At 53.5% G+C, this 20,363-nt stretch overlaps 1 protein-coding gene across 3 annotated transcripts in view; it reads right to left on the reverse strand.

The window, feature by feature from the left end:
* The window catches only part of MYOM2 (myomesin 2), a 74,595-nt gene extending 61,884 nt beyond the window's left edge, over nt 1–12,711 (reverse strand). Inside the window, exons 1-6 of one of the 3 annotated variants that reach the window (XM_078445224.2) lie at nt 12,580–12,665; nt 9,332–9,588; nt 7,642–7,760; nt 5,239–5,382; nt 1,370–1,508; nt 1,095–1,252 (exon numbers count right to left, since the gene is read on the reverse strand). In XM_078445224.2, coding sequence (XP_078301350.2) covers nt 1,095–1,252; nt 1,370–1,508; nt 5,239–5,382; nt 7,642–7,748 — 548 coding nt within the window. In that variant the 5' untranslated portion in view covers nt 7,749–7,760; nt 9,332–9,588; nt 12,580–12,665. Of the gene's footprint in view, nt 1–1,094; nt 1,253–1,369; nt 1,509–5,238; nt 5,383–7,641; nt 7,761–9,331; nt 9,589–12,579 lie in introns of all 3 variants that reach the window. The other 2 variants (XM_078445225.2, XM_078445223.2) reach the window with 2 other exon arrangements.
* Between the last annotated feature and the right edge of the window lie 7,652 nt (nt 12,712–20,363).

The raw sequence follows: 20,363 nt of genomic DNA on the forward strand, positions 1-20,363 counted from the left end.
CGGGACGCTACTCCCTGCCTGTGCGAGCTTCACGCGGGGCCCGTGGGCACAGCGGAGCGGCCGGGGGGGGGGGGCGATCTAGGGCCCGCGTCTGCCTGTCTGTTTAGGGGAGAGCAGCTCTTGCAGGATTCAGCCCGTCTGGGCGATCCTCAACCGATGACAGCGAGGGCCGCAGGGCTCCTTGGACTCCGTCAGGAATCCAGGAAAAATCCTTCCATGAGAACGAAATGTTGCCAGCGTTAGCTGGGTTCCGGGCCAGCCTTCCAGAGAGTTCCACAGGATCAAACCACACTGGACCCTGACTCGAGGAAGCTGGCCTCCTTGCCCCATGCAGGACAGCAGCACCTCATCTCCCTGAGACCCAGAGGCTGCGGGTCGCAGCCTCCCCTGCCCGCCTGGCACGTGGGCTCCTTTTTTCTGATCTGGGCTGAGCGCCCCAATCCAGGGTGTGAGTAAAACGCTTACAGTTTTTGCAGCAAGCTACAAACTTCGGGAATGTTATCACTTCCAGCAAGTGAGGAAACACACAAGCACATATGGGGCCTGGAGACTTGTCTTGGCTCCTAAGGTCCGGTCGACCACAGCCCAGCTCCAGCGGGGAGCCTTCCCAAGTTAAAAGCAGAGCCACTCGTGTAAACACGGGCCACCCGAGGGAACTCTCTCTGAAATAAAAACCCTCTGAAAACTCAGCTGAGTCTGTTGCACCGACATGAAAAACGTTGCCATGGTATCTATAATGGACGCCCTGCGAGTTTTTATAAAGGCCTTTCCCGGAGTCTCGCACAAGGTGGTCGGCGGGACGGGCCGTGTGCCACGTGCTTCCTTCTCGTGGATCTCCCACTGCACGGCTCAGGCAGCCGTTTCCAGATCCCTGCAAGAAAGTGCAGGCACCGGGGCGGCTCGGCGGGTAAGAGTCTGACTCTTGATTTCGGCTCAGGCCATGACGTCACCGTTTGTTTGATTGAGCCCCATGTCTAGGTCTCTCTCTCTCCCTCTCTCTCTCTCTCTCAAAAATAAACAAACGTTAAAAAACCATCAGTAAAAAGAGAGGGCGAGAACAGGACAGCCCTCCCCGGGCCGGGAACGGCACTCACCACTGCACCACGGGGGTGGGAAAGCCTTGCACGGTGAAACACAGCTTCACGGACATCCTCTCCCACACGGTGTGGGACCGCAGGCGCACCAGGATCTCGGGGGCCCTGCGCATCCGCTCCTCGTACGAGTGCCTTTCCCCGGAGAGCTTGTCCTCCACCTGTCCCGGGGACAAGGATGCGTCAGCGCCCCTGCCCCGCCAACAGGCCGCGCGAACGCAGCGGGAGCACCCAGGACGAGGCCCGCGCCTCTCCCGGAGACGCAGGCGGCCCCCTACCATCTGCTGAATGGCGTATCTGTCCAGCTGGTGCTGCGCCTGTGAGCGAGCCAGGTGCACGTTCTCTTCCATCTCCGCCAGCTCCCGGAGGAAACGCTGCCGCTTGGCTTCGCCATACGAAGCCACCAGAGACTGGTACCTGCGGGAGAGGCGACGTTATTCTCAGGACACACCGAAAAGGGCACGTCTGCCTGTGTTTATCTCCCTCGAGACCTCTGTGCGCTGGTGAGCCTACACCACACAGAGCTGTGACGAGGGCAGGTGTAGGAGGCGTGAATGAGACCATGCCGGGGGGCGCCTGGGGGGCTCAGTCGGCTGAGCGTCTGACTTCGGCTCAGGTCGTGATCTCGCGGTTCGTGAGTTCGAGCCCCGCGTCGGGCTCTGTGCTGACGGCTCCGATCCTGGAGCCTGCTTCTGATTCTGTGTCTCCCTCTCTCTCTGCCCCTCCCCCGCTCACGTTCCATGTCTCTCTCTCTCTCTCTCTCTCTCTCTCTCTCTCTCTCTCTGTCTCGCAAAAATAAATAAAAAATCGAAAAAAATGTAAAAAAAAGAAAATTCAGGGATTGAAACAAAAATGCATTATTTTTTATAAACACATAAAACGTTAAAATTGAAATATAACTGGGGCGCCCAGGGGCTCAGGTGGTTGAACATCCGACTTTGGCTCAGGTCATGATCTCACAGTTCATGAGTTCGAGCCCTGCATCAGGCTCTGTGGTGACAGCTCAGAGCCTGGAGCCTGCTAAGGATTCTGTGTCTCCCTACCTCTGCCCCTCCCCCGCTCATGCTCATGCTCTTTCTCCCTCTCTCTCTCTCTCTCTCTCAAAAATAATAAATAAACATTTTTTAAAAAGACAGGGGGCACCTGGGGGTTGAGTTGGTTAAGCGCCTGGCTCTTTCTCGGCTCAGGCTCTGATCTCCCAGTCTGTGAGTTCAAGCCCCATGTCGGGCTCTGTGCTGACAGCGTGGAGCCTGCTTGGGATTCTCTCCCCCTCTCCCTCCCCCACTCGCACTGTCTCTCTCTCAAAATAAATAAACATTGAAAAAGGGAGAAAGTCAGCATCTGGCGGCCTAGGGGTCTGACGCCCCACGCTGAGGCGCCCACACAGACGACGTGAGATTCCTCCTGCGCGGAATCCTATTAAAAACCGCCTGTTCTCCTGGGGAGACTGCTGTTCTGAATGAATTTAGGACTGGGTTAAAGCCTCCTGAATCCACAGCTACAGACAGAAAGCAAACCTGTGTTCCAGGAAAATAGAGAGGATGCAAACAATTAAGCTCCTTTCACCTGTGGGAGCAGAGAACAAGGTGCGGCTCATCTGGCCGGAGGGGGGGGGGGGGCATCTTTGTGAGACCAACAGGGCCCGGCCCGCTCCCGGCCCGCCTCTCCTGCCCCTTCTCCCTCTCCCTCCCTCCCTCCCCTTCTTTCTTCTCTCTCCCTCTCCCTCCCTCTCTCCTCTTCCCTCTCCTACTCCCTCTCCCTCCCCCCAACCACTGAGGGAGCATCTCCACTGCTCTGTGATGAGGTGTCCGGGCCTCTGGCCCTCTTCTGCAAGCCCACAGACAGCCTGTGTGATGCACGGAGGCCCGTCTTTCACTAGTACAGAAGCAGGGGCATGAAAGGGCTACTTCTAATCCACGTATCCCCCAGGAGGACACGCTGAGATGTGCAGAGCTCCCGACAAGTCTTGGGTTCCTATTTTACGTGAAGATAGAGTGGTAATTCCAACGGACGCACCAACGGACGGGTTCATCTTTTGAGCACCAATCAATCTGTCCCATGCGTTAAACTAGTTTCTGCCGTAGGAGGTGAGGAACAAAATGAGCTGGGGAGACATGGGTTATAACCCACATACCTGCCATGAGTCAGCTTCCTACTTCAGGCGAGTAGCCTCGTGTATCCCAGAAACATTTTCCACAGCCAGAAGGTCACCAAAGTCATTATCGCCAAAACCACGTGAATCCCTGACCTCTCAGATCAACAGAAGCCGACCTTCCCCCCATTTCACTCCCTCAAAAACTGAGGAGTGGAGAGTTCTTGTGCCATGTTCAAGGACACAAGGAATAGTTCATAAACTTATAAAGCTCTAGTCCTCTCAGTCCCCGCACCTGAACCCTAACTATGGGTAGAACCATTTTTTAAATATTCCAATACCAGAAAATCCAGAGTTTTATAACGTACGTGTTTTAAGTTTTTTAAATGTTTATTTTTGAGAGAGAAACAGAGCAAGTGGGGGAGGGGCAGAGAGAGAAGGAGACACAGAATCTGAAGCAGGGTCCAGGCTCTGAGCTGTCAGCACAGAACCCGACGCGGGGCCTGAACTCAAGAACCGTGAAATCATGACCTGAATCAGACCAAAAGTCAGACGCTTAACCGACGGAGCCCCCCAGGCACTCCTCTAACGTACACATTTTGAAGTGATTCTCTTACAAAAGAAATCCTCACTTTATGATGAAATTCATGTGTCAAAACTCCCATAAGGCATTTAAAAGATCATTCAAAGATTAAAAATGAGGGCTAATCTCTTCAGCTGTACATTTTTATTACACAGATCCTTCCATCGTGAAATTCATCAAAAATGAAACCTGTTTACCAAAATCTCATTCTTCTTTCAGGTTTTCAATGTGTTAGAGATATCGAGAAAATTTTCTAGAAGTAGGAGGGAGAGGTGAGGGGGGAAGCAGCAGGAATGAAATAAAGCACTCATGACCTACTCAACTATTTTGTTCTTCTAAGATCACCGCCTGTCTCTCTGATCTGGAAATAATTTTAAGACTGACGTCCCTATTAACCCATGTCACGCCCGTGACATTTTCCCCATGAGCTGAGTCCCCTGACATGCACGGCACGGCTGTCTACGGGCCCCTCACGATGGTTTCCCCACCGACACCCGTGGGAATGCTGGCGCGTCTCAGGAAGACCGCCTTCCTGGAGTCGGCGACCTTACTGCCCCGCCTGAGCAGCTCAGGAGGCTGTCGGTGGGGGTTCCACATGACCTTCAAACCGCCAGGTCTTAGGGCTTTAATGTGAGAATCCTGCTGTGCGTGGAAAGCTAGCGAGTGCCACGTGGGACGGCGACCGGGACCTGACACAGGATGCCAGCGGCAACGCACACATGGCACGCGGCCCCGTCTGCGACGTTCCCTTCTGCGACAGTTATCCTGTTAGGGTCCACTGAGGTGATGTCACTGACGAATAAGCAGGCAGCGGGAGCTTATGCTTTTGTTAGAAGCAAGCATCACCGGGGCACCTGGGTGGCTCAGTCGGTTAAGCATCCGACTTCAGCTCAGGTCACGGTCTCACAGTTCGTGGGTTCGAGCCCCACGTCGGGCTCTGTGCTGACAGCTCAAGAGCCTGGAGCCTGCTTCGGATTCCGTGTCTCCCTCTCTCTCTGCCCCTTCCCAGCTCACACTCTGTCTCTCTCTCTCTCTCTCAAAACTAAATAAACATTAAAAAAAGATTAAAAAAAAAGAAGCAAGCATCACCTGGGGCACAGGGAGGGGGGTGCTCAGACAGTTACGCGTTTGACTTCACAAAGCTCAGGTCACGATCTCACAGTTCGTGGGTTCGAGCCCCGCATCGGTCTCTGTGCTGACAGCTCAAGAGCCTGGAGCCTGCTTCGGATTCCGGGTCTCCCTCTCTCTCTGCCCCTCCCTGCCTCCCAAAAATAAACATTTAAAAATGCCTTTAAAAACAAAAAAGAATAAAAAAGAAGCAAGTGTGACCTTCCAGGCTCTCTCGGGTGTGCGTCTGGCTGCCGCCCAGTCACTGTCCCCCCCCTCTGGCCTTCAGGCCCTTCCTCCCGAGGCGCCGGGACTCCGCGGGCCTGCGCGGCCTTTGCAGGCGGTCTGGGGGAGGCGGGGGTTACCTTCTCTTCTTGTCCTGCTCCTCCTCCTCCAGCTCGGTGCTCACCCTCTTCGCACAGATACTGCACGTCGTCCCCAGCGCCGTCTGGCCGGAAGCCCTCTGGGAAGACGACTTCCTCTGGGCGGACGACTGCGTGGAGGTACGCCTGGGTGAGCGCAGAGAAATCAGACGCGTCAGAGAAGTACACGGGGAAACGTGACAGATGCACGCAGGGCGTGCGAAGGAAAACGAGGTGCAACAGAGAGGGAGCAGACCATAAGAGGTTCGGCAATACAGACAGCAACTGAGGGCTGCCGGAGGGAGGTGGGGGGGATGGGCCAGATGGGTGACCGGCACTAAGGAGGGGGCTGGCGGACGGGCACTGGGTGTCATACCTAAGAGATGAGCACTGGGTTCTACTCCGGAAGCCGGGACTGTGCTGTAGGTTAGCTAACTTGAATTTAAATAATTGTTTTCACGCTAAAAGCAGGGGTACTTGGGTGGCTCAGTTGGTTAAGCGTCCGACTTCGGCTCAGGTCACGATGTCACACGGTTCCTGAAGTCAAGCCCCACATGGGGCTCTGTGTGTCAGCACCAAGCCTGCTTTGGGTCCTCTGTCTTCCCCTCTCTCTGCTCCTCCCCCACTCATGCTCTCTCTCTTTCTCTCTCACCTCTCTCAAAAATAAGTAAATGTTTAAAAACAATGGTAGGGGCGTCTGGGTGGCTCAGTCAGTGTAGCGTCCGACTTCGGCTCAGGTCACGATCTCACGGTTCGTGGGTTCGAGCCTCGTGTCGGGCTCTGTGCTGACAGCTCAGAGCCTGGAACCTGCTTCGGATTCTGTGCCTGCCTCTCTCTCTCTCTGCTCCTCCCCCCACTCGTGCTCTGTCTCTCTCTCAAAAATAAACATTTTAAAAAGTGTTTAAACAATGCTAAAAAATAATAAAAACTAAAATTAAAAACAGTACACAAAGTTATCATCACAGACACGCCACCTTTTCCAGCGGCGGCACGCCGGCGTGAAGGAGCACGCACACGCGTGCAGACACACAAACGGGTGCGTGCACGCTCACAGCTAGCACATGCGCATGCGTGCACGCACACGGAACTCCGCCCCCGTCTGCACTTGCCTGTGCCCGGAGGGGCGCGTGCGCGCATGAGTCGGCCTCTCCCCCTTGCCATTTTCCATCCGTGCCAGCCAGCGCCTTCCACGGCGCTCTTGGCCCAGCGCCACGATTATATATATCTCCGGGGATCTGAGGCTCCCGGAGGCTGCCGGGAGCGCTGTGAATGCTTGGCTGTGTGTCACAAGGATGGCAAAGGACACGGGGCCGCGGGCGCGTCTAAATATAGGGTGTCGGCGACACGCACGAGCCCCCGGCCGGGCCCGGCACGCCCGCGGCGTCTGTCCGTCCTTCGGCACAGCCGTCTAACCGGCCCAGGCCAATCCCGGACTCGGCACACAGGCACGTGCTGCGGGTCCCCGAGGACGCCGGCTTCAGAAACCACCGGATCTGCGGCTCGACGCCAGCCTACTAGGCACCGGATACGAGTATGGTTTTGCTATGCGTATTATTGCGGCAAAATTATGGGTATCGGCCTCCACGTGATCTTCACTCCGCCCCTATGAGCTTTCCTCCCTCTGACGCTCTTCCTGTGGCCCTTCCCACCGCCCTTGTGCTGACTGGTTTTGTTGTTGTTGTTGTTGTTGTTGTTGTTGTTCGGTTTTATTTGAGAGCAAGAGAGGGAGCCAGAGAATCCCAAGCAGGATACGCTCTGTCAGCCCAGAGCCTGACGTGGGGCTCGAATTCACGAACTGTGAGATCACGACCTGAGCCGAGATCAAGAGTCAGACGCCCGGGGCGCCTGGGGTGGCTTACTGGTTAAGCGGCCTCTCTGGTTCACCAGTTCGAGCCCTGCGTCGGGCTCTGGGCTGACGGCTCAGAGCCTGGAGCCTGCTTCGGATTCTGTGTCTCCCTCTCTCTGCCCCTCCCCCACTCATGCTTTGTCACTCTCTCTCTCTCTCTCTCTCTCTCAAAAAAAAATAAACAATGAAAAAAATTAAAAAAAAAAATCAGACGCTCAGCCAACTGAGCCACCCAGGCGCCCTAGACTTTCTAGATCCTAGTTCTGGAAGATGTGTAGAGAAGAGCAAAGTCAAGGAGCACTTACGAAAAAGTCTCTGTGTTCATCATCTACACTAGGGGCTCAGAGCCAGTCTATCAGCATCTACCAGGATCCCAGGGGCACAACCTGGAGCTTCCAGTGCAGCCAGGAGAGCTAGATTTCCCCTGGGGTGCTGGGCGCGGGCGTCAGGGAGCCTGCCATCTCTGCCCCTCCCGGTGCTCCCGCCCAGGTTGCAGGGGACCGGACGCCAGACCCCCACGACCCAACCTCTCCCAGTCTAACTGCTGAATTTCAACTTACTTTTTGGCAGCATATTCATCCAGAAGGTACCTCGTCTGAACATTGCGGTACGACTGGTCAAAGTGTTTGTGTCGCTTCTGGTAGAAGGGCACTGCGGCGAGTGACATCTCGGTGGGTACCTACGAGTAAGGAGGGAGGCGGACGGTGCTGAGCTCCATCCCCCGTGCAGTCTTGCCCAGGCAGTGTCTACACCAGCATGTCGGGTTGTTCCAAGGGGGGAAACCAACTTCAGTCCATCAAACCCCTTCGGGGGAGGGACGAATGGAAGAAACGTTATGTAAGTGAAAATAATCTTGGGCTGGGAGACCAGACACCTATCAAGTTCCCTGGGGTCCGACATCATTTTCTGTTTGGTTCTTTGGAAATTAGAAGATTGGGTTGTAGGTTTCTTTTCATTGTGAGCTCACCAAATGTTTCCACAACACCCCGTTTATCCAAGGCAACGTGAAAGGCAGTGTGAGTGACAAGGTTAAAAATAGGTAAAACACCGATTAGAGAAGTAAACAAATACTTAGAATACAAGATAAGAGCGGAAAGAGGGACACACGCCCTGGGAAGCTAGGAGGGGGCACACGTAACAGGAGAGAGGGCAGCCAAATGAGGTCCCCTGAAGTAGGTGACATTTGAGAAGAGCCTTGACAGATGGATAGGCTGACAGATGCAGACGGGGCAGAGAGAAGGGCATCCCATGAGCGCAGGTAGGAGGCGGGGAGACAGGATCTCAGGATACTTGAAGAGACGGGACAAGAAATCACTCTGGAAAGCTTGTAACCACATATGGTGACCTGGAAAGGGAATTCGTCTCCAGGACGCTGTCCAGATCCACGCTTCAAAAATCACATCCCGCAGGGTACTTGTAGATGCCCACGGCTGGGGTGGGTGGGAGCAGGGCTGAGCCCAGCAGGGAACCCAGAGGGGCGCGGGCACGCGACACATCTTGGTCAAACTCCCTGAGAATTCGTCCTGCGGTGAGGCGTCTGGGAATTTGCAGTAGTGCTGGCACCTGGCCACGGGGCCACCTGCACCCACAATAAACAAAGCGCCACTTCTCACTGGGCTATTTGGCCGTCTCTGAAGCGTGACACAGGCAGTATGCCTCAATCTCGGTGACCCCTAACCCCCCAAACCGAGGGCCGAAGGAATTCTCAATCCGAGCTCCACTTTGGTCCTTTGTGTGTAAGTTCATCCCCCCCACTCGAAGAAGAAAACGCAGAGGCAAGGCAGTGCTGGGGGACAACGGGAACGGAGACCAGGAGTGGTCAACACACAGGTGCGGCTCTGAGGTGAAACGGCCTGGCCTCCGCCACCGTTCAGACCTTGGCGTGGGTGTTACAAAACCCTCCAGGCGCTCTGCTGGTGATCCCTGTAGACTGTGATCTCCCAGAGTCACAGAATCGCAGGGCTCGGGAAGATCCTTAGGGATTATCTCTGCCCCCACTGTACTGGGGGTGGGGACGGGAGCAATGCCTCCCCTGGAAACGTGCAGAAAGGGCTTCAGACTTCTATCTCTGGGCCTCTGACCCTTTGCCACACGAATACCAATGTTTCCTCTTAAAGACCAACCAGTCAACCAGCCTCCACGGGTCCACTGAGGGCCGGGCATGTGTTTTACAGCATAAATCTGATTACAAATACGCAACGGAACGCGGCGTCTAGTGGAACGAAGCGAAAAAGCCGCCTCTCCATCCACCTCAGCTCTGACACAGGTATTCTAGCGCTGAGGCCAAGACCACAGGTTTGACATTGGGCAGACCGAGGTCTGAATCCTGAGCCCTGCCCGGTGACGTGGCCGCGGGTGACTCTCTCGCTGCTGTAACCCCGGGGTTCTGAAAGGATTCTGTGGAACGTTTGGCACGCGGTCTCCAACAACCAAAATCGGCAGCTGTCCCCGTCACGCTACGTGCTGTCGCTGTTGTCCAGCCGGACGCTGTGGGTAGGAAAAGGTATCTGAAAAAAATGCATTCTGTCACTTGACTATCTGAAACGTCCTCGATGGCATCCCCGTGGGTTCTCCGGCGAGTTCAGCAAGGTGAGTCTTCAAGAAAAGCTTCCTGCCCACGACCGCGTGGCTTCCACTGATTGCGTCCGGAGTCCCTCGTGTGCTGCGGAAAGCTCACGAACCGAAGTCAGACCGGGGTCGGGGGACACCCTGCACCACTCTGAACCAGCTTCCCGTCTCGGGCTTCTCCCACCGCACCTGCAGGGCCGGAGGAAAATTCTACGGCACCAATCCAGGACGATGCCCGCGGGTGCTGTGATGCCAGGTGGTCACGTCCCATCTCGATACTTGCTAATGTTGCCGTTGAGTCAACCTTCAAACGCGTTTGCATTTCTCCGTGAAGGGAAGAGCCCAGAAATGGCCCCGACGATAAGAGGTGATATGCTATCTTGACATGTCTAAACTGTGGCAGCCGGCACCCAGAGGAGGGTAATACACACTCGAGGGGACCCGTGCTTCTGTTCTGACTTAACTCGGCGTGTGCTTGTGCGGGTCTGGGAGTCCTCAACACTCCCCGTTCAAGGAGCACACACTTTGTACCGATTAGCGACGCGGGGCCGGAATCGAGCTCACACGGCTCCGGTGGTCCTCGCTCCAACTCCTAGACCTGCTATCGCTGTTTCTCCCAGCCCCAGACGGCCTTGGGCAGGGCAGGAAGAGAGCACTTCACTGCACCGATCCCACATCTACTCTCTGCTCACTTCTCGACACACTGTGTGGACGGCCATCAAAATCAGGGGCTTCCGAGGACCCTGCAAATGCAATTATCCTCACTTCTGCCCACTTTTCATGCCACAAACACGTGGAGCCCCTGCCCCGTGGCGGCCACGCCTGAATCACAGAACCACTGCATTTCAAGGACGGGGCCATCTTAGAGGCCCCCCCTTGCCCCAGGGATGACGTCATGTCTTACATCTGAGCCTAGTGCCAGCGACCTCAGCTCCTCCTGCCTGTGCTGGCTTTTCCCAATCCCCTGGGTGACCCAGACTGAGCGGCAGGACCACCACGCGGCCCACGCCCACGTCCAGGCCACTCGACCTCTTCCCCGCCCAGTGGACCTCACGTCTCAGCACCTCTGCGTTGTCCCTGACCGCCCCAGACCGGGCATGCTGAGATCCCTGCAGGCTCAGCACATGCTCGCAGCTGCAGCCTTGGGTCGCAAGGCATTTATCTGAAACCACAGAGCGATTCCACAACTTGCCACGCCACGGATGATCTCATTCTGTCCTGGGTGGATCTCAGCCTTCCCTGCGAGGAAACTGAGTTTCAGATGGTAAAAATCATCTGCCCGGGTCACTGGCTCGTCGGAGACAGAGCCGACGTCCCACCTTGCACTTGTGACTCTGTGCCCACCTGCCCACACCCATCCCCGCCACTCACGGAACGCTTCTGACACGTTTGGGAATTAGGACACCAAAGTGAAATGTGAGCCTGTCCTCAAGTACAGGAGACCGTGCGTCTGTGACATGCTTAGACCTAATCCCTTCCTGCCAACGATATTTGGAACCCGCCTTCCCTGCCACCAAGAAGAAACTGAATTTGTGGACGCATTTCAACCACAATGCATTTATTTCCATTTAATAAAAGCTGTGTCCTGTGCAGCTAAAAATGTCCAAGTCAATGAGCGTACCAAGTGAAAGCTTTTCTAGAGGAAGGAAAAGGATTGGTTGGCGCCCACAGTGGGCCGATGCCCCCCAGGTAACTCAACCCTCAGGCCCCGAGACATGTTGTACCCACCCTCATTCACACCGAGGTCTACTTTCCCTGAAGCTTTTTGCAAACGACTTTGCACCAAAAGACAACTGAGCACAGAACCACTCTTAAAATCAGCCTCGATGACAAATCTAATACGGTTTCACGTCTAATGTCTGGCGGCTGAATTTCTCCAGCGTTCCTCCGAATCATCTTTCGGAACCGTGACCTGAACAGCAGAGGCCTGCCCTCGCGGCCACAGGGCTCTCCGGCTTCCAAGGACCCTGAGTCCCTGTGTCCTGACGCCGAAGCAGGATCAAATTCGATCAAGCAACGAGATCGTGTGCAGCTTCCTGGACGAGAGACGGTTGCCATTTCTTCACAAGTTCAGAGAATTAAAAACAAACCAACAGCTCCGGAAATATTCCAGTGCCGTGAACTTTTACGCACAGAGTCTCTGGGTTTTGTGTGGGTGAAGGTCCCCTGTTCAGTGTTAGTTTCCAGTAAGTTCGCTGCAAATGTGACCCAGACCTGGTTTACTTAAAACTTCAATTATCTTTCTTCCACTCGCTCTTGGACGCCTGTGTCACTTGTGTCCGGGAAGTGAGAGCTGAGACCCAGGAGGTGGGAAAGTGACCCTTCTGCGCACAGGCCTCCGCCCCAGCGCCCTCCTCGTGGATGCACCTCCAAGGGCGGGAGGGAGCACGCCGGCTCCGCCGAGGGCACCAAGCCCAGAGACTCTGCAGGACTATTGCTCATCACGGAGCACAGAGAAGGTGGCATGGGGAGCTGGCAGTGAGCCTTCTTCCCCTCCCCCAGACACCGGTGTCCAGGGCCACGCTAATGTCCCTGCTTCCTCCTTCTCTCCAGAAAATACCTTTTATTCCACACCTTTTCAATCTGCACTGCCCCCACAGACTCCTTCAGGGCTCAGACTCTGGAGAAAGGGCACGGGCTCCAGGCCCCGGTGAGAAACGCCGCAGAGCTCGGGTCAGCCGGCAGGTGCACTGAGCGGGTGGCACCCGATAACACTCGCTACCGTGACCTCGGGAAGCATCGGAAGCGTTAAAGTCTAGTCCAGGAAGGACAGACGCAGACCGAGCCGTTGGCTGTCTTGTCTGTCCAACGGAGCGCCCTCCCCCGAACAGGTCCGCCTCGGACACCTGACTGCTACCGGCTCGGCATGCATCGTTATTCCTTCTTCCAAAGCCCCGGGTTAGAGAAGGAAAGAAGAAAAGGGGACTCACCCAGAGAGAAAGGAAAACGGCACAGAGGAGAGATGCCCTGCCGGCCTGGCTCGCCCACGATGCGGCTCTGGCTGAGGAAGACACAGCTACTTCTGCCTCCAAGTGCCCAGCCCTCCCTCCCATTTATGGCCTGGGAGGCGCTATATATAGCCACAGGGACTGCCTCACCCCGAACTAATACCTGCACCATAAGTCATCAGCCTGATCTAAAAGGGAAAATTCTTTGAGTCGGAAAAAATCAAAATCACAAAATGCACAGTGCCTGTCCTGTCCGCAAAGCGCACCTGTCTCTCCCCGGGCATGGGTGTGACAATTCGGGGAGAGCCCCAGGAAAAGAGGGACGGGCCAGCAATCCACGTGGCTGGCTCTCCCGACGCATTTTAACTTTTATGCATAAACTCTCAGACTTCACTTCAATCCTGTGGAACCACAGGTTCCCTGGATCATAGACTGCCACCTCCAGAGGAGTCTGATGACGGCCAGACTGCCAGCAGGCATTTGCCTTTTGTCCCCAGGGCACTTGAGCGCTTCTGGTCCTGGAGGAAAGGAAGGCAGACTCTGTGGCTTTTTGGGTGTTTGGATTTGTTTTGTTTTGTTTTGTGTTTATTCCAGAAACGATTCGAGCTTTCTCTGGTCTCATCCTGAGGTTAATTTAGCAGGAACTGTCCTCCTAAAAGAGGAGCCAGCCCAGTCGGCAAGTTACGTCTTATTTATAGTTATTACCACAGATGTGCGCTGCGTCTAACAACCAGATAATTGCAGGGTGTCCGTCTTTTCGCACAGCATGTGTCCAAATATAAATAACACATGCCTGGCACGGCCACGGGCTGTAACCTGGCACGAATCGCCAAGAGGAGGGGCCGTGTGGCCGTGGCCCTCGACCTCAGGATCCAGAGGACTGCGATCAAACCACAGCTCGCCACGGAGGCCGTGTGACCTTCGGCCAGCTGCTCTACCTCTCTGTTTTCCCCACCTGGAAAGCTGTCTTTACGTTTCTTACAAACGTTGGAGAAAATACTATCCTGGGAAGGGCCTGGGCACTAAAAAAAACCCTCTGTGTCCGCACAGCTGGTGTATCAGGAACACAGCCAAGGACCAGCAACACAGGTCAATGAGTGTGTAAATCTCAGCTGAGAGTCCCTGACGTACTTGGTCGGGGGCTGCACGCTTCTATTCGGGGCCTTATTCCCACTTAGTGTTCCAGTGGCCTAGCTTTTAATTTAATAAATGTTAGTTAAATGGGTATCAAATAAACACAGGTAGTTGGTGTGTTACCTGTTTAGCACCTTCTCGAAGGAGACCAATCCTGCCCTCGTCCGTGAGCCCCGCAAGACGGTCCATCGTGGGCTCTGCCCCCCGCCCACGGGCACGGCCCCACAATGCGGAAAGGACGATTCCAGGGGCCCGTCTCCCATCAGATGGCATCACAGCCAACTGAGTCCCAGGAAACTAGGCTCTTCTGAGAAAACAATCTCATTCCAGGGAGAGACCGTTTCCTGACGGGACCAGAGGTGGACCAGCTTCTCATGCTCCTCACCATCCATTTCAGAATTGTCCCGGCCCCTCCTATAAGGTAGGGGCTCACCTCCTAGAATGCTGCCCTAGGAAAGGCGCACCGTCTCAGCCATACTACGTAGGGAAGCCAAACACTGATCTGGACAGAGCAGGCCCCTGACGGGAAGAGAGTCCCCCTCACTGAGGGGTGAGACCCATCTGTCTCGGTGCAGCCATCGCTGTCCTAGAAGATGACGCCATGGGCACTGTGAGGGGCACTTGCGGGCAGGCTGGGACCCTGCCCGTGTGCTCAGACACACCATACGGCAGTGGCCGCTAGACCTCCCCATCTACAGGACCACCAAAGTCTCTGCTGAAGCTCCCTGGACGCGGGCTCGTATCTTGCGCGACCCAAAGAATCCTGACAGACACATAGGAAAAACGATCAGCGATTTTATTTCCAAACCCACAGCTGGAGTTTGCACCATGCAAACGATAAGCAAAATCGGCATCAGTGAGAAATGTCAGATGATGTAAAAAAGGACACGGGACGCTAATAACTGGCATCCGATATTTTCCATCAGAGGAACCGGGTACAGTGCGTGGTTCACGGGGCAAAGTCAAGTCCTCAGGATTTCATTAAATTCTAGCGCAGGGCCCAAAACTGATATTCAGGTCACAAAATCTATTTGAGTATTTGAAAAAAAGAGCAAAATTGTTCTTAAGGTATTTTGCTAACTTCCATATACTCTTAGAAAGCAACAACCAAAAAAATGGCCTGATGTATTTTAGAAAATGTCTATCCGACAGGCCGGATATTCCTAACTGTTCTACATTACAAAGGATGAGGCCACACAGAAAAGGAGCATCCAGGGGGCCGCGACGTGGGGGGTGGCAGAAACACGGGCCCCGGCACGCCAAGACTTGCACCCGGCTCGGCCACCTGTGAGCCACGCGGCCCGTGGGACGCTCCTTAGCTTGGATTTCCTCGTCTCTGAAGTGGGTCCCCCAGTGCTGCCCAGAGACAGCATGTGTCCGATACGCGTCAAGGCCCTAACGGACAGCAGCTGCGGTGACGGGCTGGGGTGCCGGACCCCCAGCCCCAGGCTTCCCTGACTCCTCCTCGACTGGTCATCTCTCTGGCACAGGGGGTGTTCATTTCATCCCAAAGAACTTGATCCCGGTGGTCTGGCTGCAGTAGGAAGGAGCTGCCCCCGGCCCGCCCAGCCCGCCCAGCCCGCCCAGCCCGCCCAGCCCTAGGCTTCGGCCGAAACGGGTGTCCTGCCCCAGATCAGCTCACTGGCTCCGTTCACCTCTCTTCCCAGCAGCTGCCACCTACACAGGCCTCACAGGGCCATGCCCCCCTCGCCACGTCCACGAGGGTCCCGGTACGTTCGCCTCCTGGCCCGTGAGCATGCGGAGCTCGGGGCTGCCCACGACGGCTGGCTTCACTTCAGATCTGAGCTAGTGAAACTCTAATAGAGACGCTTTCAAGTGCCATACGGCCATCTCTGCCTCGATCCCATTTTAATCTGCTTAAAATACGACACTTCTGCGTGAAATCTCTTAAATAACAATCTGATTCTTAAACTGGGCAAAATCTGATTCTTTTTTTTTTTTTTTTTTTTTTTTAAATTTTTTTTTTTTCAACGTTTTTAATTTATTTTTGGGACAGAGAGAGACAGAGCATGAATGGGGGAGGGGCAGAGAGAGAGAGAGACACAGAATCGGAAACAGGCTCCGAGCCATCAGCCCAGAGCCTGACGCGGGGCTCGAACTCACGGACCGCAAGATCGTGACCTGGCTGAAGTCGGACGCTTAACCGACTGCGCCACCCAGGCGCCCCCAAAATCTGATTCTTAAAATGGGGGGCTCAGTTGGTTGAGCATCTGGCTTTGGATCTCATGGTTCGTGAGTTCAGGCCCCACCTTGGGCTCTGTGCTGACAGCTCAGAGCCTGCTTTGGATTCTCTGTGTCTCTGTCTCTCTGCCCCTCCCCCACTGTTCTCTCTCTCTCTCTCTCTCTCTCTCTCTCTCTCTCAAAAATAAACATTAAAAAAAACAGGCAAAGGACTTGAATAGACATTTCTCCAAAGACAATGCACAGATGGCCAACAGACACATGAAAAGATGCTCAACATCCCTCCTCATCAGGGACGTGCAAATCCAAACAAGATACCACCTCACGTCTGTCAGAACAGCTAGCATCAGACAACAACCACAAAAACCCAGAAAACAAGTCGTCGGCGAGGATGTGGAGGAGTTTGAGGCCACGCGCACTCTTGGTGGGTGTCTTTGTATTGTTTCTGCTGTGATCATTTCTGACAGTTTGTTCTCATCACCCCAACGGGGACAGCCAGCTTGGAACACCTGGTGGAGAGGTTTCCACATCGCTTCCCTGGGCGTCTGGGTGTCAGGTGATCTCCCCGCGAAGGCGAATTACTAGTTCTCCCCTCCTCCAGACGTCTGAAGTAGACCACACTTCTGTACATACAAGTACGTCTATTACCCCTCTATCCATAACACAACTGCTCCTGTCGGGACAAGACTCTTACCCAGAACAACTACAAATTCAGCTTCAATACAAATAAGGAGGGGCACCTGGGTGGCTCAATCGGGTAAGCGTCCAACTTCTACTCAGGTCACAATCTCACAGTTCATGAATTCAAGCCCCACATCAGGCTCTGTGCTGACAGCTCAGAGCCTGCTTGGGATTCTCTCTCTCCCCTTCTCTCTGCCCGCCTTTCTCTCTCTCTTTCTCAAAAGTAAACATTAAAAAAAATTTTAATATAAATAAGGAAAGAGATGAGAGAGAAAGAAAGAATAGATGTATGAGAGATCAGATAGCTGATAGACGATAGATAGAAGATAGATAAGGTGGATCAATTAATCGATCAGCCAGGACGAGAGACGCAAAGGCCCCTAGAGAGAACTGTGTCTTCCTGCACTCTGTTCTTGACCTTTGGACATTTTCCAACTCCTGGCTGGCTGAAAGCTAGGAAGGCAGAGACCCGCTCTAAGAAGCTGAGAGAACAGTGGAGCTTTCTAGCAATGTCACAGGGCTGGGGAGAGAGAAATTGGAGCCTGAGTCAGAGGACGCGTGCAGGACGTGAAAGGCCAGGATGCAGGAAGAGGGCGAGGCCCACGGATGTGAGCCAGGGCGCAGCACTGACTTTCACCACAATGCACTGCGAGAGCAAAAAGCAAACAAAAAGTAGTAAAGCGGCAAAGCAGGGTTTCCAGTGGGTCCATGGTGCTACTGAGACCAACACTGGGGTTTAGACCCTCCAAAAAGATAGGGCCTTCTTAAACAACCCAGGTTCTCCATGGGGACCCCGAACAGAGTGGGGGCACCCTGGAGGCAGAGGGCCTCCTGCTCCTCCAACCGGCTTTGCTTGTCCTCAGGACCCGGTGGATCCTGGTGCCATCTCCCTGCTGCCATTCAGGACGGGTGGCCCCATTCCATGAGACCAGCATCACTCCGAACCCGGACAATATCTCTAAGGCAACTTCAGTCATTCAGGCCAAGTTCACTAAACAGGAAGACTATTGTTTGCTGTGGGTGCTGTAATGACTGTCGCGATCTTGGTGGCTTAAAACGACAGAAATGTAGCCCCTCCCCATTCTGGAGGCCAGATGTCAAAACTCGGTATGTCGGGGGCCTGTGCTCACTGCAGGCTCCAGGGGGGATCCTTTCTCCTCTCTTCCAGCTCCTGATGGCCTCCTGTCATCCACCACCATGGACGCCTCTGTCTCGGGCACCTCGGTGTCTGTCTCCACGTCTTCTTTCCTGTTTCTGTGTCCTTTTCTGTCCCTCATCAGGGCAATCACATCGGATTTAGGGTCTACCATAATCCCGTTTGATCTCAGAACAATCTTTAACTAATTATATCTGCAGGAACCTTACTTCCAAATAAGATCACATGGTGTGTGGCCAGTGGGTGTGAATGGGGTTGGGGGTGGCTATTCAACCCAGTATAAAGACCTCCAGAATATGCTAATCACAGGAGGCAGCTATGTCAGTTAAGTGACGGAGTCCTGACTTCGGCTCACAGTCTGTGGGATCGAGCCCTACCTCGGGCTCTGCACTGACTGCACAGAGCCGCTTGGGATTCTCTCTCTCCTTCTCTCTCTGCCCCTCCTCCCTCCATCTTTCCTGCTCTCAAAGAAATAAATAAAAGCTTTAAAAAAAAGAATAACCCAATCATATAAAAAGAGCCCAGATTTCCAAATCATTGGAATTATCATACACATTTTTTGAATATCTGCAATTACTGTGTTCAAGAAAAAAAGGGGATAAGATGGAGAATTTCACCAGAGAACTGTATTTTTTAAAGAACAGCATGTATATTTTTTGTAATTTATTCCTTATTCTTTTTGAAACAGACTCTATTTTTTAAATCAGTTTTAGGCTCATGGCAAACTTCAGTGGAAAGTGCAGAGGTTCCCATACACCTCGTGTCACCACGTGTGAACAGCCTCCTCCACTATCAAAATCCCCAACAGATGGTACCTTTGTTGCCACTGATGAACTCATACAGACACGACGTCATCACCCAGAGTCCAGAGTTTACATCAGGGTCCCTCTTGGCAGGGTGCTTTCTGTGGGCTTAGCCAAATATATAATGGCATGCGTGCACCATTACAGTGTCACAGAGAACAGTCCCACTGCCCTCAAAATCGTCTGTGCTCCACCTGTCCAGCCCTCCTCCACCCCCACTGATCTTTTCCTGCCTCCATAGTTTTGCCTTTCCCGGAATGTCAGAGTTGGAATCACACAGTACGTTGTTTTTGCACACAGCCTCCTCTCCCTCCGTGTCAACATTCAAGGTTCCTCTGTGTCTTTTCACCACTTGAAGGCGCGTTTCTTTTTAGTGCTGAATAATATTTCATGTCTGGGTGGACCACAGCATCGCCATCACCTACTGAAGGACATTCCGGCTGCTTCCAAGTTTGGGCAAAGATAAATACAGCTGCTATCAACATACATGTGCAGGCTTTTAGGTGAACATAAAACTTTCAATTCATGAAACTTGTTTTCCTGAGTCTTCAACTCATCAGCACCACTGATGGATCACATGGTAAGAGAATGTTCGGTTTTATAAGAAACCACCAAACTGTCCTCCAAAGTGTCTGCACCATTCTGCATTCCCTCCCGCGGTGAGCAAGAGCTCCTGGGGCTCCCCCTTGTCACCAACCCTGGGCGTGGTCAGTGCTCAGGCTCTGAGCCTCTCTAACAGGAGTGAGGTGATACCTCAGCGTTGTTTTACTTTGCATCTCCGTAATGACATGTGCCGCAGAACATCTCATAGGCTTACTTGCCATCTGCCTGTCATCTTTGCTGAGGTGTCTGTTCAAGTCTTTTGCCCATTTTTAAATCGGGTTTTCCATTTTCTTGCCGAGCTTTACAAGTTCTTTATATATTTTAGATATCAGCCCCTTATCAGAGAAGTCTTTTGCAAATATTTGTCCCTGACTGTGACTTTCTGCCCAATCTCTTCACAATGTTCTGCACAGAGCAGAAGTTAGTTTTTCATTTTAATGAAGTCCAGCTGATCAATTATTTCTTTCATGGATCATATCATTGGTGTTGTGTCTAAAAGTCACTGCTGTCCTCAAAGTCATCTAGATTTTCTCCCAGAATTGATTTTTTTAAAGGATAAAAAGAAAATTCTAGAACTGAAAAATACAACCAATGGTAAGAACTTAATAAAGAGCTTTAACAACACTCCGTTGCTCTCCCTCTCCCCCTCTGGCCCACATGCCCTCCCATGCATGGACTCCACGCCCTCATGTGTGGAAACTCCCGGAGCTCACAGAGGGTCTGGAACACTCTGGATGCCCCTCAGGCAGGAGGGCGATCTCCTGGTTCATGGGATGTTTGCACTGACTCAGCAGTTGGGTCACCATTAGCCCCAGGAGAAAGGCTGCTCTCACATGCCCAGAAGGTGGAACACAGGTCAAACTCACTAAGTAACACAGAAAATGTTAAAAAGATCCAAGTCAAACTTTTGTATGTGAAAACGGCCACGTCTGAGATATTTTCAGTGCGCTGATGGGGTTAACAGCATATTATGTCAGAAGAAAAGGTCAGTGAATATATTGGAGATATAACAGCAGAAAATATGCAAAATAAAACAATGAGGCAAAAAAAGGCAGGAAAAATGAAAAGAGCCCCCGCCCCCAGGACAAGCCTGGCCCCCACCGCACACAGCAGTCAGGAGGCAGCAGACCCCTCTTGGGCCAGCACGATGACCTCGAAGTCCCCGTCACACAGGAGTTAAATAGGTT

The sequence above is a fragment of the Panthera onca genome, chromosome B1 (assembly GCF_046562875.1).
Source record: "Panthera onca isolate mPanOnc1 chromosome B1, mPanOnc1 haplotype 2, whole genome shotgun sequence".
NCBI lineage: Eukaryota > Metazoa > Chordata > Mammalia > Carnivora > Felidae > Panthera > Panthera onca.